Source organism: Prunus dulcis, chromosome 1 (genome assembly GCF_902201215.1).
Source record: "Prunus dulcis chromosome 1, ALMONDv2, whole genome shotgun sequence".
NCBI lineage: Eukaryota > Viridiplantae > Streptophyta > Magnoliopsida > Rosales > Rosaceae > Prunus > Prunus dulcis.
The window spans coordinates 22,601,444-22,619,490 of NC_047650.1; the positions used below are offsets into that span (position 1 = coordinate 22,601,444).

The 18,047-nt window shown below is 37.6% G+C and overlaps 2 protein-coding genes and 2 long non-coding RNA genes across 5 annotated transcripts in view; 2 read left to right on the forward strand and 2 right to left on the reverse strand.

The window, feature by feature from the left end:
* The first annotated feature begins 643 nt into the window (after positions 1–643).
* On the forward strand, positions 644–3,692 carry LOC117616613 (protein POOR HOMOLOGOUS SYNAPSIS 1-like). 2 transcript variants are annotated; one of them, XM_034345986.1, is made up of 8 exons: positions 644–1,006; positions 1,685–1,801; positions 1,945–2,010; positions 2,171–2,274; positions 2,386–2,585; positions 2,728–2,780; positions 2,982–3,009; positions 3,322–3,692. In XM_034345986.1, the coding sequence occupies exons 1-8, from the start codon at positions 644–646 to the stop codon at positions 3,378–3,380; spliced, it is 990 nt and encodes a 329-aa protein (XP_034201877.1). In that variant the 3' UTR covers positions 3,381–3,692. The 2 variants fall into 2 exon arrangements, with proteins under 2 accessions (XP_034201877.1, XP_034201878.1); XM_034345987.1 differs by having other exon boundaries at positions 655–1,006; positions 2,171–2,238.
* A 2-nt stretch (positions 3,693–3,694) lies between these two features.
* LOC117616612 (peroxidase 5-like) lies at positions 3,695–5,107 on the reverse strand. Its single transcript, XM_034345985.1, has 2 exons — positions 4,680–5,107; positions 3,695–4,588 (listed from the first exon to the last, which is right to left on the reverse strand). Exons 1-2 carry the CDS (start codon positions 4,920–4,922, stop codon positions 3,806–3,808), a joined length of 1,026 nt encoding a protein of 341 aa, XP_034201876.1. The 5' UTR covers positions 4,923–5,107; the 3' UTR covers positions 3,695–3,805.
* Positions 5,108–15,831: 10,724 nt separating this feature from the next.
* The window catches only part of LOC117628582, a 3,526-nt gene continuing 1,310 nt past the window's right edge, over positions 15,832–18,047 (forward strand). The window contains exons 1-2 of the long non-coding RNA XR_004585982.1: positions 15,832–16,085; positions 16,265–16,370. This is a non-coding gene — a long non-coding RNA (uncharacterized LOC117628582). The remainder of the gene's footprint in view (positions 16,086–16,264; positions 16,371–18,047) is intronic.
* LOC117628575 lies at positions 16,788–17,910 on the reverse strand. The gene is made up of 2 exons (XR_004585978.1): positions 17,610–17,910; positions 16,788–17,426 (listed from the first exon to the last, which is right to left on the reverse strand). It is a non-coding gene; the product is annotated as an uncharacterized LOC117628575 (long non-coding RNA).

Below are 18,047 nucleotides of genomic sequence, written 5' to 3' on the forward strand. Positions count from 1 at the left end.
CAAATACCTTGGTAATAAAAGACTTATAACAACCACTCAAGGAGACTCAACTTCTCGGCCAAAAAACACCATCTGAATGCAATACTTACCCTCACAAATATGAATCAAATAGCGGAGTGAAGCAAATTTAAGGATCTAATTCAATCCGCCAAATTTATCCACATTGATCAAATTTTAATTGGAGTGTATTAGATTAATTAATTTTGGTGGATTGGATGCGATTTTGAACAGTCAAAAAAAAAAAAGTACAGTTTTACACGAGAATACTGTAAAGAATACATCATTCTTCTAATTATTTATAAAATTTTACATTTATATTAGTTTTTTCAAACAGATTAAAAATGCCATTGCAAATTTGCAACAAATTACAATGGGCGTCACCTGATTTGATGACTGGATCAAATACAGTTGAAAAAATAATAAGTTAATATTAAATGGAAAAATAGTTTCACCAAATGAGCAAGTGTGGTAACCAAGATTAACAAACTTCATTACTCAAAAAACGCGCGGGACGTGACGACCCAGGTCTAGCATAGACCAATCACACAGCGACACGTGTCCGTTTGTTCATATAAATTCATGACAGCCTGAATTCGTACTTGATCTTTCTCCCCTCCAGTTCGAAATTTCGAATTTCGTTGCCATGGACCCAAACCAAGGCGGAGAGAAGAAACAGAGAAGAAAGAGAAAGAGCCTGAAAGAAATGGCCCGCTCTCTGGCTGTGGTACCATGCGAAAGCGTACAGTCGGTTCAGACGAAGCCGACGACGGCGACTGTGAGCGCCGTTAGGGAGCAGTGGGAGGTCCACTTCGCTCTCTTCTTCCCTTATCCTCCTCCTCCGATCACCCCCACGTGTCCCGATCTCGTACCTCTGGATCCCAAGTACAGAAGGCGACGGCCACTTGACCGCTGGATCTCTTCCTGCTCCTTAGCTCGGCTCCAACTTGCTCGCGATCACTCCAACTCCGAAGTCGTCCTCACCGTCGGTTTCGCGGACAAGATTCTGGTGGGTCTACGCTGCCTCCTTTACCTTCTCGGCTTGTTGATTAGATTTGCTCTTTGAAATTTTCTTTCAACTGTTGATTTGCGTTTGGTTGCTGAGAAAACTAAGGGAAAGCGAACTAAACTAGTACGAATTGAAATTCTAGTATCTTTCGCGTGTCTACATATCACGTCTCCACTGTGACCAAACTGCGCTCAGAATTTATATGAACTTTTTTGGTGAAGAATTTATTTGAATTTGAATGGCGTGAGCAATGAATGATATGGTGCAGAGAATGTGATATATTGTGTTAAATGTTTAGATCCTTCTGGAAATATTCAATTTTCTATATTATTGCAAGTTTTTTTTCGTACAACTGTACGGACATTGTGAGTTCATTGCGGCCTAGCTCTTTTACATTTCCTGGTGATTGGAAGCATTATTTAACGATCTGAATAATCACAATTTGACATTGAAGTAAGGCAGAAAAAACTATGATAATCGCGATTCTGGAAGATAGAAAAGTTAGAGGAAGTTTGTGATTTGTTAATTAAGTAGCATGCTGTTGTTTAGCGCATTACTGAGCGTTGGATTGTTTGTACAGTAATTTCAATTTTCCAATTTGTTCAGTGCGATAGAAGGTTGTGTAGTTATTTTTACAAGTAACAACTCCTTGAATTGTTATAATTTGTTATGATTCAGGAGGAGCACTATGTTTCCAAGCTACATTTTATCTGGCCTCAGGTTTCATGCATGTCTGGATTTCCTGCCAGGGGTACCAGAGCCATCTTTGTCAGCTACAGAGATTGTTCGGAAGAGGCAAGCTGCTCACTCTTTGTTTTAAATATAAATGCGTTTAAATTTCAGTTTTGTGTATGATACGCTGTATCTGTTATTTTTAGGCTGCACGGGACAAAATAATTCGAAACTCACAATGTCCTTGTGTTACATCTTCTTTGCAGATCCAGAAATTTGGTTTTCGATTTTTGTCTCTCCATGAGGCTGAGAAATTCATGAATGCTTTGAAGGTGAAGCCATTACTGTTAGAAGTTTGAAGTGTGTTATTGTAATATAGATTTCATAAAGAAAAAAGGGAACACGTATTATGCTCATTGTCATGCTACTGTGGAGAAGAGCTTTTTCATTTATCCTGCAATGTTGATGTTATATGCTTTGCCCATTTTTCAGGGTATCTGCAAGGAAGGGATGGATACTGAACCTGTTAATACTGACGTTGGATCTCAAATTTCATCAGAGTCTGAGCTCACGTCCTTTAATAGACCCCTCAATCCGTAAAATCAAAACTACAATCTCCTAAAATACTTCATTTTCCCCAGAGTAGATATATTTTTTCCATAAACAAGTCGAAGAGAAGTGGTGATAGTGTTTTTCTGTGTTTTCAGGGCTTGCAAGGACTTGACTACCATGACTCCTGTTCAGACTTATACGCCTAAAATATCACCCAGCTTGTTGAATAATGAAGCTGAGCAATACTCATGCACTCAAGAATTCACGCCTATCGATAACTTCCAGAGCAACTTTGCAGCCTTGCCTCCAAGTTTCACCTCATTTCTGAGCAACTGTGGCCCTGTTGTTGAACAAGGTAGCTTTTATTATTATTATTAAAATTTCTTTTTTGGGGATAATTGGCCCAGGTAGATTGGTTGCCTTGAAAGTGAACAGGAAAACTTTTTCTGACTGCGTTTGATGACTGATTAACCATTTTCCTTGATTGAATGATGTAGTGGTAACACAACCAACTGGATCACAGGAAGTCGATCTCAAATCCCAAATCGCGGTAGTTTTCTTAACGCTTTAATTTGATGGTCTTAAAGAAAGTTATTAGTCAGCATAATGTGCAATGGTTATGTTGTGCCTATTAATGCATGGATTTATTGCAATGCTATTTCTGTCAACAGTGTATTTGCGTACAAGAGTTATTGATGTGTTTTACAGAAGTATTGCCAATGTATTAACATAAATGTTTTTTGTGTTGCAGAGATATATGGAAGATGCTTCCTTCCAAGGTAGGTTCTAGTTTTATATAAATAATATTTTTTCTGATGAATCCTTTTAAGCTAAGTAATGTTCTGCAAATGAAACATGTTGTTGCAAGCTTGTTATGCCTGATGCCATATCTGTCTTTGTTCCTTGCTCATGGCAAACGACTTTGTACATCACATGTAGATAATAACTTAAGTTTGATGTCTGTGCTAAACATTTGAACACCGTCACATTCAGAAGCACTATCATCTCTGGACAAAGTTGCTTGGTATATTCCTTTTACTTGAAATGTTAATTTGTTTCTAGTTTCTTTCTTTCTTCCCTGTTATTTGCAGATATGTTGTTTCAAGTGGAGAAAGTTATCAGTGAAATAGGAGGCGATTCGATGCTGTGATTGTTCATGGCCCTGCATTAGCGTTTCCTCTCCGGTTGCCCAGCCAGGAGGTGGGATTTTGTCACCTACAGCCCAAAACATGTTCTTATTCAAATGATATCGTGGCAATAACTCTGTTTCTTTTTCTTTAATGCAAATCTTTTGCATGTCTTCTGCTATACACACTAATATTTTCAGTTAAATTTATTAGTTTTTTTAATTCTATTTTTGTTTGACCAGTAGTGGATGTATATGTTAGACAAATTAATACAGATTAGTCTAAGGGTTTACATTAATTATATTGTCATTGTGTCTTGGCTATTTATGATCCAGAATTAAAACCAATCAAAAATCATTTGACATTTATAATAATTGGTGTAAACTTGCAACAAGCTTCGTCCTCCAGGCCAAGACACAATTGATGACAAAAGAGATTTCCTAGGTAGCTATAGTGGGTTAAAGGCCCGGCAGTTTTTCCTTATCTCTCCATTCTCTCCAGTGAGAACATTGATTCTCCCCATCTTAATCATGGCCCTAACAAATCTTTGAGTCCAAGAATCAGCACTAGCAGCCATGCTTATCACCATAGCTTTGGTGCGAGGATCAGTAACCAGAGCCTGATCCGATTGAAGCAAGGCTTTCCCTTGCATCAGGTTCGCATAGTATTGGTTGTCCAGGACGAGTGGTGTTATGGGATCGAAGTCGACAACCCTGTTTTTGGCCTCGGCTTCAGGCAATGTGTTGGGTGCAGGGCACTGTTGAGACAGATTAGCAGCATAGAACCGGTCCAGGGCAGGGTCTTGGGCTTGAGTTTGGTCGTAATTGTACAGCCTGTAATCAAAGAAGCTGCAGTGGACAGCGCCAATGGAGTGTGCACCAGACAAGACAACCATTTCGTCAGAAGTCATGCCTCTTCTGCTGAAGTACTCTATGATCTCGTTGAGAGGTGTTGCAGGAGCAGGAAGGGTGACGTCAGTAGCGCGGGAAGTACGGCTGTCGCGACGGCCTGCGGGGACTTTGTGACGTGGTAGGCCGGCGAGAGCCACGGCTTCCCGAGCAGCAAATGCTAAAATGTCAGCGCAAGAGACGGTTTCTGGACACTCTGCCTCTAGCCTGGCCTTGATCTCATCAATGACTTCCAAACCTCTCATCCCAACATTGGCTGGTGATTGAATCTCAACAGGCTCATGCGAGGGCGTTGAATCCAACAGAATTGAGGCATCGCACCCCTGTTCATACACACATTGTTTCGACAATCATGAATTAATTCTTACGTAAACAATTATGCTAGAAGCACCAACTCATAACCGAAATACTTACCTTGACAAAGCAATCATGGGAAAAGAGTCGAATAAAGGCAGCGGGGAGCTTTTGGTCTGCCTCCACAGCCTTGGACACAACGTCAGCCACAATTTGCTCCGCATTGGGACATCTGAGTCCATAAAATCCAACATGCAAGCCGTTGCCTTGGCCTTTCTCAGCTGCCTCCGAACAAGGAATGATAAAGATAGTGCAAAAAGTGAAGGTGAAGGTGAAGATTATTGTCGCCAGACTCATCTCCATGTTAAAAGATTGGTGACTGTTTGTTTTTCACCAATACTTTTTTTCTCCTTCCTCTTTTTGCTACAGCCACAATTTGGACATGAGGTGGGGTTGCCTTATATACCATGCACTAACCGCGTAGTTCTTTCCCTGGACCGGGTGAATTAGGTTTGATTACTTGTTATAGCCAGTGTTTGTCTCTCTTTCCCTTGCCGTTGGTTTGTTTTTTTTTTTTTTGGGTAAATACCACGAGGTTTCCCACACCCAAAGGGTGGGATTAATCCTCGCGGTTGGTCTTTAAAATTGCAAGAGTCTAGAAATATTGGTTTTCTTTTTCTTTTCCTTTTTTCACAATTTGTTATGGTGTTTGGTCAACCAACGGTCAATATATTGAGTTCTTATAAAAAATAGCCAAAATTTGACCCCTATTTTCGTAAATGTCAATTTTATAAAAACTTTCAAATATAGCAGAAAAGTCACATAAATAGACTTAAATACCCTTAAATCTAAAGCTCACAAAAACCTTAGAAAGAAGCGTTGAAAGAATACTCATGATCTGTAGCGTATATTCCCAAAGTTCAATTTTTATTATGTATTGTTACGTTTTTTATTTCTTGTTTTTTTTAATAATTATTATAAAAAAGCGAGATAGATTGATAACAAAACAAAATTGCAAAAGATCTTCCACTAAAACATCATTGAAAATGTGCTGCTGAGTTTTCTGGTCTTGGAACAAAAAAAAAGGCAAGACTTAACTAACTACTATTTGTTACAATAGCAATCTACAAACCATCATCCGTTAAAAAGCCGATCCATTTTCAACAAGATGTAGGACTGCTTGAATCACACCCCTGGCATGCCCTTTTATCGCACCATTAAGGCATGTTTACGTATTAGTAATGGAGAAAGTAAGGAATTAGAGAATTTAGGAATCGGGAAGTACTGAAAATCGGTATGGGAAGAATCATTCCCATTAAGCTGTTTACTAAACATGTGGAATTAGCAAAGGAATGAGGTTGATTCACATTGTTATTGTTTACTAATTTTCATGAATCAGAATCCAAATTAATTTGATTACTAAAATGCCCCGCACATTTTCACCACAACACATATATAATTCTCAAATTGGCTTAGGAGACTGTTAGATAAAAAGTGTAATAAAGAAATTAAAAATTCACCCAACATAATCTCACTCTTATTTACAAATAAAAGTTTTTATTGTTTAATTGAGTACGACCCATTCAAGATAAAAATATCTCTTAATTATAATCTCTTTGGAAAGAGAAAACCCTTTGATTCCAATATGAAGAATGAAATAAATAATGGAATTTGACTTGATGTTACGGCTGCATCCAGGGAAACCCTAGATTGCCTACATACCCCATTTTGGGGATCAAGCCTTTTGTAGTTCTCACATAATTTGATTGGACTTTCAAGGAATGAATGACCACTTGAAAGAATTTGTGGTATGAGAAATATTTTATGGAATTTGGATGAATGTGGTTGGACCAGGGATTCAATTTGATTTTGTGGTTGGAAAAGTGTTTGGGGTGAATTTGGTTAAGGACACCAGGGATTCTGTTTGGACTTGCGGTCGTATCTGGATTGAATTTCCAAATTGCCTACGTATCCTTGGCGGAATCAAACCGGACGTAGTTCATAAATTTTGATTGGATTTTCAAAGAATGAATGACCCCTTAAAAGAATTTGTTGTTTGAGAGATATGAATTTGATCTCACTGAAATTTGCACGGATAGATGACCCATGAGGAAATTTGGAATGGTTTTGTACCATTTGAGAAATTTGGGATTTTCGTATCAATTATTTGCTAATTGATACGTTTTTATTTTGAAGGGAATTTTGGACGGACAAATTTTGATTTGAGGAAAAGGTCCATCCTGTCAATGGTTGACCCCATTAAACATGTGAGAGTTGTTATACTGTTCGAACACTTGAATTTGGAAGATGACCTACTTGCCCTTCATCCTTCTTTGACGATTTTTGGATATTTGGCTGGGAACATGCGAGTCTCTGCATGTCCAGCAAAACCAATTGGTTAGGCTTTGGGTTTGCTATTATCACATCTTCACTAAACAACAAACTCTTCACCCCACTTTCTTCCTTTACTTTTTCACTAAACAACGGCAGTGCATTCCTTCCTTGATTTGAAACTAGAGCTTTTGCTGGGGCAAAGTCCCATTTAGCTTGGCCTGCAGGACGCCAGAGAAAGGCTTGTTGCCCACTTGTGCATTCATTTTCTTCTTTATTTGTTAAAGACTCCAAGGCTCCAGGGAAATTGAGGGGTGCAATTTTCTTTTTGTACAGAAACCTCTTGAATATCTTTGTCTTTCTGTTTGTTACTCAAGAGCAACTGCATTATTTTTATCAGGTGTGTCTATGAACACCTGTAAGGTGCTCACATCACTTAATACAGTTGGGTTCTTGCGAAAGTCCATTTGCATATTTTCACAATAGAGAGATCCTTGCGAGAGCTCACTTTGTGTAAAAGTTGTGCAGCCATCTCATCACTAATTTGGGAGGATTAATACAGAGGGGTTCTTATGGATGCCCATCTGTGTATTTTCACAGAAAGGAGGTCCTTGCGAGATCTCTTTCTATGCAATGTTGCAGTGACACCACTATTTTTTATCTGGGAAGGATTTGCTAAAATATGAAAAACTATGAGAGAATATTTGTTTGTGGGAATTTTCTGTGTATTCTTCTCCTTGTAGGAGGTCATATTTATAATACAACGAAACCTGAATGGGCAAGTAAATAATAAATTCCTAAATCTATTTGTAGTAGGAAATCAGGAATTAAAGTAAATCAATTACAATTATAATAGGAATTCTTGGTGTGTAAGGAAAGTAAGTCAATATCCACAAGTCACACCAACACTCCCCCTCACGTTGGTGCATAGATGTTGCCAATGCCCAACTGATCTAGTGAATTGTGGAATGCTTTACTGGAAATCGCCTTTGTCAAAATATCCGCCAATTGATCCTCGGATTTCACAAAAGGAAACTAAAAAACTTTAGCCTCAAGCTTTTGTTTGATGAAGTGTTGATCCACCTCAACATGCTGTGCAATGGCTATAGCAGCCTTGTTGTCACAAAAGAGATTCATTGTGGATGTAGGTTTATACCCAAGTTCAGTAAGCAACTTTCTTAACCAAAGAAGTTCACAAATCCCTTTAGTCATGCCTCTGAACTCGGCTTCTGCATTGGATAAAGCTACTACATTCTGTTTCTTGCTTCTCCATGTCACCAAATTACCTCCCACGAATGTGAAGTAACCCGATGTGGATTTTCTATCTGTTACATTACCCGCCCAATCTGCATCTGAATAACCATCAATATTTAGATGACCATGCTTTGAGAACATAAGTCCTTTTCCAGGTGCAGACTTCAAATATCTAAGTATCAGAAGAACTGCATTCATATGGTCTTCACTTGGAGAGTGCATAAATTGACTGACAACGCTCACCGCATAAGCAATGTCTGGTCGAGTATGTGACAAATAGATCAATCTTCCCACTAACCTTTGGTATCTTTCTTTGTTAGTTAGAACTTGATCCGGATATTCTCCAAGATGATGATTATGAACAATAGGAGTGTCCGCAGGTTTACAATCTAGCATTCATGTGTCTGTCAACAAGTCTAAGACATATTTCCTTTGAGAGAGAAATATGCCTTGCTGCGATCGAGCCACCTCAATTCCCAAAAAATACTTGAGTCCACCTAGATCCTTCATCTCAAACTCCGTAGCCAGATAGTCTTGTAGCTGTGATATTTCCTGTTTATCATTCCCAGTAATAATCATATCATCAACATAGATTATTAATGTTGTTACCTTCCCTTTTCGATGTTTCAAGAACAGAGTATGATCTGAGTTGCACTGTTTGAAACCATTGTTCTTCATTGCCATGGTGAACCGTCCAAACCATGCGCGTGGTGATTGTTTCAATCCATACAATGCTTTTCGTAACCTGCAAACTGTTCCAGTCTGAGTAGTATTATATCCAGGAGGAATGTCCATGTACACCTCCTCCGTGAGTTCGCCATGTAGAAAAGCATTCTTTACATCAAACTGGTGTAGTGGCCAATCAAAATTAGCTGCAAGGGACAATAAGACTCTGACGGTGTTTAACTTTGCAACTGGAGCAAAGGTTTCTTCATAGTCTATACCATAGGTCTGTGTGTACCCTTTTGCCACAAGTCTTGCCTTGTATTGCTCGATAGATCCATCTGCATTGTGTTTTATAGTAAACACCCATCTACATCCGATAGTCTTTTTTCCTCGGGGTATAGTCTCCAATGTCCAAGTCTGATTTTTCTCAAGGGCTTTCATCTCCTCTTTTATAGCTTGGACCCGCTTAGGATCTTTCAATGCTTCAGAGACCTTGGTTGGAATATGGATAGCAGACAACTGATGCACAAAAGCCTTGAGTGGTTCAGACAGCTTCTTAGTGGATACATGATTTGCAATTGGATACTTGGATGTCTTGCCAATATCAGGTGAATAACGGTTTGGTGGTTTCCCACGATTTTGCCTGAAAGGTAATTGATATCCAATAGTTTTATCATCTAAATGCACAAGTCTAGTAGGAGTAGTTACCTCAAGGATATTCTCAGGAGATTGGTCTGTTGGTACTGTTGAGTTAGAGGGGGGTCTTCATCTTGTTGTTCTGTATTGTCTGTAGGTGTGAGCCTCGGATCAGAAATATCTTCGCATGGATCAGGTGGGTCAGGCAATTGATCGCTATGAATGGGCGATTGGTCGCTTTTCGACAGAGAGTAATCTCGTGCTCCAGACTCGGAATGATCAATCATTTTTGTACAAAGGAGAATTTCTTTATTTTCCAAGTTGCTCCAATTCTGCTCTTCACTTCGTATCTCCCCCTGAAGTGTAGAATTGGATGATGGGTCATGGAAGAACAGCTCAGATTCCAGAAAGGTCACATCAAAAGTGACATAGGTTCGTTGGGTAGGAGGGTGATAACAGCGGTAGCCTTTCTGATGAGTGGCATAACCCACAAAAACACAACGAAGCGCACATGGATCAAGTTTGCTACGTTGATTTTTGTGGAGATGAACGAAAGCCACACATCCAAAGATTCGGGGTGTGAGTACAAAAACAGAAGGCAGAGGTCTGTGTTGTGCAAGCACCTGTAAGGGAGTTTTAAAGGTCAGTACACCAGAAGGCATGCGGTTGATCAGATGAACTGCGGTGACAATAGCATCATCCCAGTGATGGCGAGGAACATGAGCGCCAATCAGAAGTGCTCAGGCGGTTTCAAGAAGATGTCGATTCTTTCGTTCAGCAACACCATTTTGTTGTGGTGTCTGAGGACAAGTCGTCTCATGGATAATTCCATGTTGTTGGAAATAAGTCTGAAAGTCATGATTGACAAATTCTCCACCATTGTCTGAGCGAAGAATCTGGATTTGAGCATTAAACTGAGTTTTCATCTGTTTGTGGAATGACTGAAAACAGGAAAACACTTCGTTTTTATTCTTTAGCAAATAAAGCCATGTCATCCGTGTACAATCATCGATGAATGTGACAAACCATCGAACACCAGAAGGAGCAGTGATAAGAGAAGGTCCCCAAACATCAGAGTGAATTAACATAAATGGAGTAGTACACTTGTTCGTACTCAACGGGTAGGGCACACAGTGACTCGTGGCCAAAATACAAGTATCACATGTGAAGTCAGAGTCCTTGAAACCTGAGAATAAATCTGGTATAAGATGCTTCCTATAACTAAAAGACGGATGTCCCAATCGACGGTGCCACAACCAGATTTGCTTTTGTTTGCTTTCAAAGGGATGTGTCACTCTGTTAGCCATGCCGGCACTGAAGTTATCGACATAATATAGCCCCCCTCTCTTAGTACCACGACCAAGAATCCCCTTAGTGTGAATATCCTGAACCAAATAAAAACTCGGGTAAATGAGTACACAACAATTCAATTGTTCAGTAAGCTGACTAACTGACAACAATTTAGTGGATAAAGATGGAACAAGTAAAGTATTAGACAGTGTGAGAGAAGATGAGAGTGCAACAGTGCCAGCCCCTGTCACGGGATAAGTAACACCATTGGCATTTGCAATACAGGTTCGTCGAGGTTGTGTAGTATTCAGAAAATCATCAGGATCAAACGTCATATGATCAGTTGCACCGGAATCAATTATCCAACTCTTGGAATCAATCTTATCGGAAGTATGGAATCCATAACCAGTACCATTACTAGTCATATTGCATTGTCCTCGATCTATAAGAGTAGCCCACCAATTGGGGTTGCCATGCGATTTAAAACAAGTCTCACAAGTGTGTCTCGGATCACCACAATATGAGTAATCTGGTCCATGTGTCGGGGTCGTTAGTCTAGAAGTCATAATCTGTGCAGCAGAAGATGCATAGGATACAGGTTGAGTAGGAATTGGGATCGAAATCTGAGCCTGAGTCGGGGCCGGAGTCGGAGTCGAAATCGGGATCAGGGTCTGAATCAGAGACAAATTCGGGGTTGGGGTCATCATCGGAGTGGGGGTCGGGGTCGTCGTCGTCATAGTCGAGGTCGGGGTTAGGGTCAGGGTCGTCAAAAGAGGATCCTGATTCTGGATAGGGTTCGGGGTCAAAGTCTGTATCTGTAGGAGCGGAGCCATCTGGGCACTCAACTCAACGATGGTTGGTGGAGAATGAGAGAAGGAGTCGGTGGTGCTACCTCCATGAGGGTTGAAAAAAATCATCAACCCCCATAGCAGCGGCGGGGTTTGAAACTAGAGTCAGCAATTCCAAGATCGCTGCTCTGATACCATGCTAAAATATGAAAACTATGAGAGAATATTTGTTTGTGGGAATTTTCTGTGTATTCTTCTCCTTGTATGAGGTCATATTTATAATACAACGAAACCTGAATGGGCAAGTAAATAATAAATTCCTAAATCTATTTGTAGTAGGAAATCAGGAATTAAAGTAAATCAATCACAATTATAATAGGAATTCTTGGTGTGTAAGGAAAGTAAGTCAATATCCACAAGTCACGCCAACAGAATTTAATCCTTTCGTCCGCAGTTTCTTGAGATCTCTTTGATAAATTGACAGCAAGGACATGGAGGAATTTTGCAGTACACATTCTCAAAGCCTTTATGGCAGATAGCAGCGGAAGGGGACTTTGAACTTTGATAGGAAATCTGTCATCAATTTGGTGCCCCATGACTGTTATTTTAAAGGTCGACTTCTGTGTGATGCCCAGGAAACGTCATTTGCAGAGGCTTGTTTAATTAAACTTCGCATAAGATGTTTGAGTTTTGAACAGCAAGGGAATATACTGCACAGAGAAACATGACGAAATTTTCTGGCAGAAGAAATAAACTTTATACCTTGCCTTCCTTCTGCCCTTTTCTTTCTCTTCCTCCTTGATTAGAATCCCAGCAACCTCTTCGTTTTCTCTCTAGACTTTTCTTTCCTGCAGCAGCTTTTATTTTTGCCTCCTTCAAACTCCTCGCCCCTTATGTGTAGCCCTTTGGTTTATTTCTGCTCCCGCTTTTTTTTGCCTCCATTTCTGCCTTTTTTTCCTGCAGCATCTCCTTCCTTTTTTTTTTTTTTCCCTCTGTACATTCATGTCTTTTATAGGCAAAAGATGAATAGCAGTTGGGGAAGCACGTTTGCTAAGTGGGCGGCCTCTCTGCTGAATGGAGTTGCAGAGGATAACACACGATCTCTTCCCACCTTTTATTTTTTATTTGTTTTATTTTATATTTCTTTTGAAAACTGACCTTATCTCCTTTTTAAATTCTAGAAGGAACAATTAGCAGCCTTAAATATCAACCTTCACGTCTTGAGCTTTTATCCTGGGCCTCTTTCCTTATCATGTAATTTTTTGTGTTCAACAGAGACCAAACTAATCCTGTTGCAAACCAGTAAAGCGGTGTAAACATAAGGAATCAATATGCTGAACAAGATGAACAACGAGAGCCCAGTTCAATGATAATGTTGATAGATAGGATAGGCAAATAGGAATGGGAAGGAAATCATTTTTGGAAGTTCTTGGTGTGAGTTATTTTTTTTTATTTTTTTATTTTCCAGGGTTTGGGGTGTTTTGAAATTATGGTAAAGTGGTAAGGGTATTTTTGGAAGTTAATTAAGGGAAAACAAGAATGAGAATCTTATCGACTACACTTCTCTAGTTGATCTGATACCTAGTTTTGAGGGGATATAATTACAGATTTTGAGGTGGGGCCCACTTATTTTTTAATTCCTGATTGCAAGTAAACGCAGGAGAAATCAGGAATGGAAATCATTAATTCCCTTTCCTCTCATACCCATTACTAATATGTAAACATTATATCTTGAATAGTAAATTGAGCTTAGACCCATAAAATTTATTTTAAATCACCTACAACCCTTTCCTTTAGTTTTCTATTTAAAATACCCAATTTTTTCAAATAATACCCGACGACTATGATCCAACTAAGCAAGTTATCTAATATAACTTAAAATCTGATTTATTGTATTTTTCGGATTCCAAAACTACCCTTATTTATAAGTTAATGTGTTATTGGGGGTGTAACTAATGACACCCGTTGAATTTGAAAATATCTCTAAATAGTTGTAATGGATGTAGGAACTAATTTAGAAACTTATTTGAAATTAAATATTCCACATTAAAGTATTAGTAATCTATTTTACGACTAGTAATCTATTTTTAAATTAATGGTGTTTTCCTTCTATGAATTATGACTAGTAATCTATTTAGAGTATTAATAATTTAAATTCAATATTAAATTTAGGAATTAATGTTATTATTATTATTTTTTTGTGAATTATACAACCAGTATTCTTTTTTATTATAGTTTTATGAATAATAGTGTACATTCTAATTATGTTGAAAAATAATTTCATAATCTATTTATTGTTTTGTTTTTAAAACATTTTTTTTAATGAACCTATTTTTTCTCCAAATATTGTACCTATTTTTTTTCTTTATTACTTGTTTTATGAAAAATAATTTGATCATCTTTTTATTGTTTGTTTTATGAAAACAATTTTTTTAAAATGAGCCTATTTTTTCTCTCAAAATAATGTACCTATTTTTTTTCTCTCTAATAATGTACTAGTAAAACAATTTACCTAATATAATGAACCTATTTTTTCCCCCTCTAATAATACCTATTTTTTTTCTAAATAATATACCTATTTTTCCTCTCAAAATAATGTACCTATTTTTTTCTCTCAAAATAATGTACCTTTTTTTTTTTTTCCTCTTTAATAATGTACCTAGTAAAACAATTTACCTAGTATAAAGAACCTATTTTTTTTTCTCTAAATAATGTACCTTTTTTTTTTCTCTAATAATGTATACCTAGTAAAACAATTTACCTAGTATAATGAACTTATTTTTTTCTTCTAAATAATGTACCTATTTTCAATTTATAAAAAATGTGCATAAATTTTAATTATACAACGTATCTATTTTCTATAAATTATTGTGTACCTATTTTTAATTTATGAAAAATGTACGGAATATATTTGTTAATTTTTTTGGGTAAATAATATACCTATATTTTTATACGTATATATTTATATTTATATTTTTCATATGTACATTATTGGATATGTAATTTACATATTTTTTTTATTTGCAACTTTAAGGGGCCATATGTTAGAGGGAATGGCAACCAAAAGAAATGGGGTGATTGATATGCTATTAATAGGGAGTTTTAATTACAATTATGGCAGTTAATGAAATGCTTGGAATAAATTATAAATAAAATATGAAGTATGATGGCAAGGATGTAAAAATATAAGAATACTACGACCTCTTTTATCCTACTGGTTATTTAAGTTTAAAATTGAGTTTTACACATAGATTTATAGAATGATGGGGATATGTCTAGGAAATAGAAATTGTAGGGACCTATATTAGACAAGCCCTATCTTGAATTGGTGCATGTATAAAACCATTAAATTTTGCTGTAAAAATTTCTTTTTACTTGAATATTTGTTTACAATATCCAAAGATATTTACTATAACTTTACATCTTTCAAGTTTTCTCTAAGTTAGAGGTATGAATGCAAAACGAAAATATCAACAAAATGATATAAATTAAATTATAAATTAAATATTCTCAAAGTTTTATCTAATAGGATTTTGCCTTTTAGGTTTACGTGAGTTTTGTTTTGAGGACATTAAGTCTATTCAAGTGGGTTTTTGACTACTTTGGAAAGTTTTTATAAAAATTGACATTTATGAAAGTATTTCGGCTACTTTTGATAAAAAATCCAATATATTATGCATACCTTACCTACATAACACATTCTCACGCCAACCAAACGGCACTAAGAATTTAAACGGCGTGAGATGTAACATGGTGAAGGCAACGTGATCTTGTGCTAAATGTTTAAAACCATCTAAAAATACGTTTTAGCGAGCTTTCATGAGTGGTAGCAGGTGTGCACAGAAAGTGCTCGATAGATGTCCTCAATTAAAGTGCTCAATTTTCCGCCTTGATTGAATGGTTCGTTTGCAGAGATATATATGGGAGATGCTTCCTTCCAACTTCCCAAGTTGCAAGTTGCAAGTTCCATCCAAGGTAAGGTTCAATCATACACAAACCTAAAATATATAGCGTACCTGTCTGTCATGTCACTATAAATGACAGACATTACCTATCATAGTTCATACCAATGTGTTATGTTCTAGATATCTAGAGACCTCCTTAGGCTAAATTCTAGATATACTAAAACCCAATGCAACTAAACACTGTAGCTCAGCACAGTATAATGACGGAAATGCCCCTCATTTTACTGTTGTTTTTGTTTTGTTTTCTCTTCATAACAGTAAATTGACGAAACTGCCCTCAACTAAACATCTTCTTCTGTTCCCTTTTTGCCCCTTCCCCTCCGTTGCGAACGTTTCGTTCGCTCAGAGATGGCGTCCATTTTCAGTCCATTTCGAACCAGCTGGTTGGGGGGGAGCCATGGAAGATCTGCATTCATTGTTAGACATGCGTGGGGGGCCGTCGATTTTTGTTTGGGAGGTGCGCTGCAAATCCAGCCGCACTTTTAGTCTTCGTCTCACAGATTTGTGGTCGGGAGATTTCTCATCGTTTCTACAGCCTTCGACTCAGACGTCTTCCATCTTTCTTGCTTGCGAGTTTTTGCATCCTATGTCTTCAGGTATGCATCCCGTCAGGTTTTTAACAGATCTTTTGGTCTTCATTTCATGAATTTGATTGTTGGCTGGGAGATTTTTCGTCCTTTGTAGAGCGTGGGTGTGAGCCATGTTCTATCTTTAGGGTATTTTTTATTTATTTTTTACGAATTTGGGTTCATTTATTTGGTTAATTTGATTTCAGGTTCTTGGGTAATCCCTAATGCTATATAAGAGGAGCTGAGGTATTTATATTTCACAACATATTGGGTTCTATCAGGAAGGGGATTGAATCTCACAGATTAGCTCAGGTATTTCCATCATTCTTATTATTAATTTTTTTAATCAATTGTCGATTCAATGACTTTGCTCTCTTGGAGAAATCTTAGAAATGGAAATCATTCCCAATTTCTGTTTTGGTTGCCGATAAAACACTGGAAAGCAAAGACTAAGCGTGCTTTTTTTTTTTTATTTAAAAAAATTTCTTTTTTTATCTGCTTTTGGTTGCTGTATCATAAATATGGAGAAAAAAATTAATGATAAAACACAAGGAAAAAAGAAGTGAAGATTAATCTTCGACAAAATAGAAATTGGGAATGATTAACCAGCAACCATGCTGATAAAGTGCCATCTTCCCTTCTTTGTGTACTCTCTAAGTTCTGCTCGCGTCATTTTTTTCACCGTATGCTCTGAGATATAGCTATGTGGCTTATACTTTGGTTTCTGTATATGAAAAATATAGTTCTTGACTGCGAAGCTTTTCTGTACATGTCACAGGTTCTTAAATTCTTTTCTATATATACTAAAACCCAATGCAACTAAACACTGTAGCTAAGCACAGTAAAATTACGAAAATGCCTCTATTTAAAACTGTACAGCCAGCTTTTCCTCTCCTTTTGCACAGTAAAATTTCCATTTTGCCCTTGACTGATTGTTCTGTATTTTTCCCGTTTTGCCCTCTCTTTCCTTGGGATGTAACTAGCTGTTGTTTAGGGTTGAGAGGTGTCTGGTTGGATTTCAACTAGCTGGTTGGAGAGCTACAGGGGTAAAATGGGAGAGCTGTTGGTTCTTCACTGTTTAAATCTGGAGGGTTCCACTGTTTTACAGAACCACCTTTTTTCCCACCAAATTGCTTGCCTTCTTCGTTTCCATTCTTCTCATCTTCCTCTGCTCTTCCAAAGTGCTCACTTTCCAGCTCCCTTGGGTTCTATCAGGAAGGGGATTAAATCTTACAGATTCGCTGAGGTATTTCCAGCGTTGTTATTCTTAATTTTTTTACTCAATTGTCAATTAATTTTTCTACTCAATTGTCAATTAATTTTTCTGACTTCTCTGTTCTCCCACCAAAGCAATATATCACCACTGGTCTGAGAAAAACAGAGTGTAGTTTGTGAGAGATGATGCAAAGCCCATTAAATTGGTGACACAAACCAAACTTACAGCTAACATTGGTGACATAAACAGATCAGTCAAAGCATAAAAACCAAGTTTTTTCACAAAAACAAGAGCAGAGAATTTATTTCTGAAAACGAAATCCATCAAGCACACACCTCTAATTTGAAGCCTCTTCTACTGTCACTGATCAAATGGGTTTTACCGACTAACCTCCTTAAACAAAGCACCGTGTGTTGAGCTAGAGACTGGTATAGCTGGTGGACGGGAAGGGCTCTGCCCAAAGAAGAAGATTTCCTTCAAATGGTAGACAACCATGAAATAGGCTATTCCAGATTTGGCCAGCAACCATGCCTCAGAAACCCAATTAGAAAGAAAGAGATTTTATAGAGAGAAGTGAAGTGCATGGGTCTCTGTTTATGTGTGCCTCTGTGTGAGAGAGAGAGAGAGAGAGGCGTGTAAGAGACGTTTGAGTTTTGTTTTTGTGCACACAACATAGAGTGAGCTGGAGAGATGGGTCAAGAGGTGATGAGTAGGACAACTTTGTACTTTTCTTTTGTTGGGTCTATCTCAGCATTGTACTTTTGTTTTGTTGG

What these genes read in the sequence shown, in the direction of transcription:
- LOC117616613 (XM_034345986.1), top strand. Translation starts at nt 644, where the DNA reads ATGGACCCAAACCAAGGCGGAGAGAAGAAACAGAGAAGAAAGAGAAAG. An exon ending in ATCTCAAATCCCAAATCGCG is followed by an intron (nt 2,781 to 2,981) that starts GTAGTTTTCTTA and finishes TTTGTGTTGCAG; the next exon opens with AGATATATGGAAGATGCTTC. An exon ending in GGAAGATGCTTCCTTCCAAG is followed by an intron (nt 3,010 to 3,321) that starts GTAGGTTCTAGT and finishes TGTTATTTGCAG; the next exon opens with ATATGTTGTTTCAAGTGGAG.
- LOC117616612 (XM_034345985.1), bottom strand. Translation starts at nt 4,922, where the DNA reads ATGGAGATGAGTCTGGCGACAATAATCTTCACCTTCACCTTCACTTTT. An exon ending in CCCATGATTGCTTTGTCAAG is followed by an intron (nt 4,589 to 4,679) that starts GTAAGTATTTCG and finishes GTGTATGAACAG; the next exon opens with GGGTGCGATGCCTCAATTCT.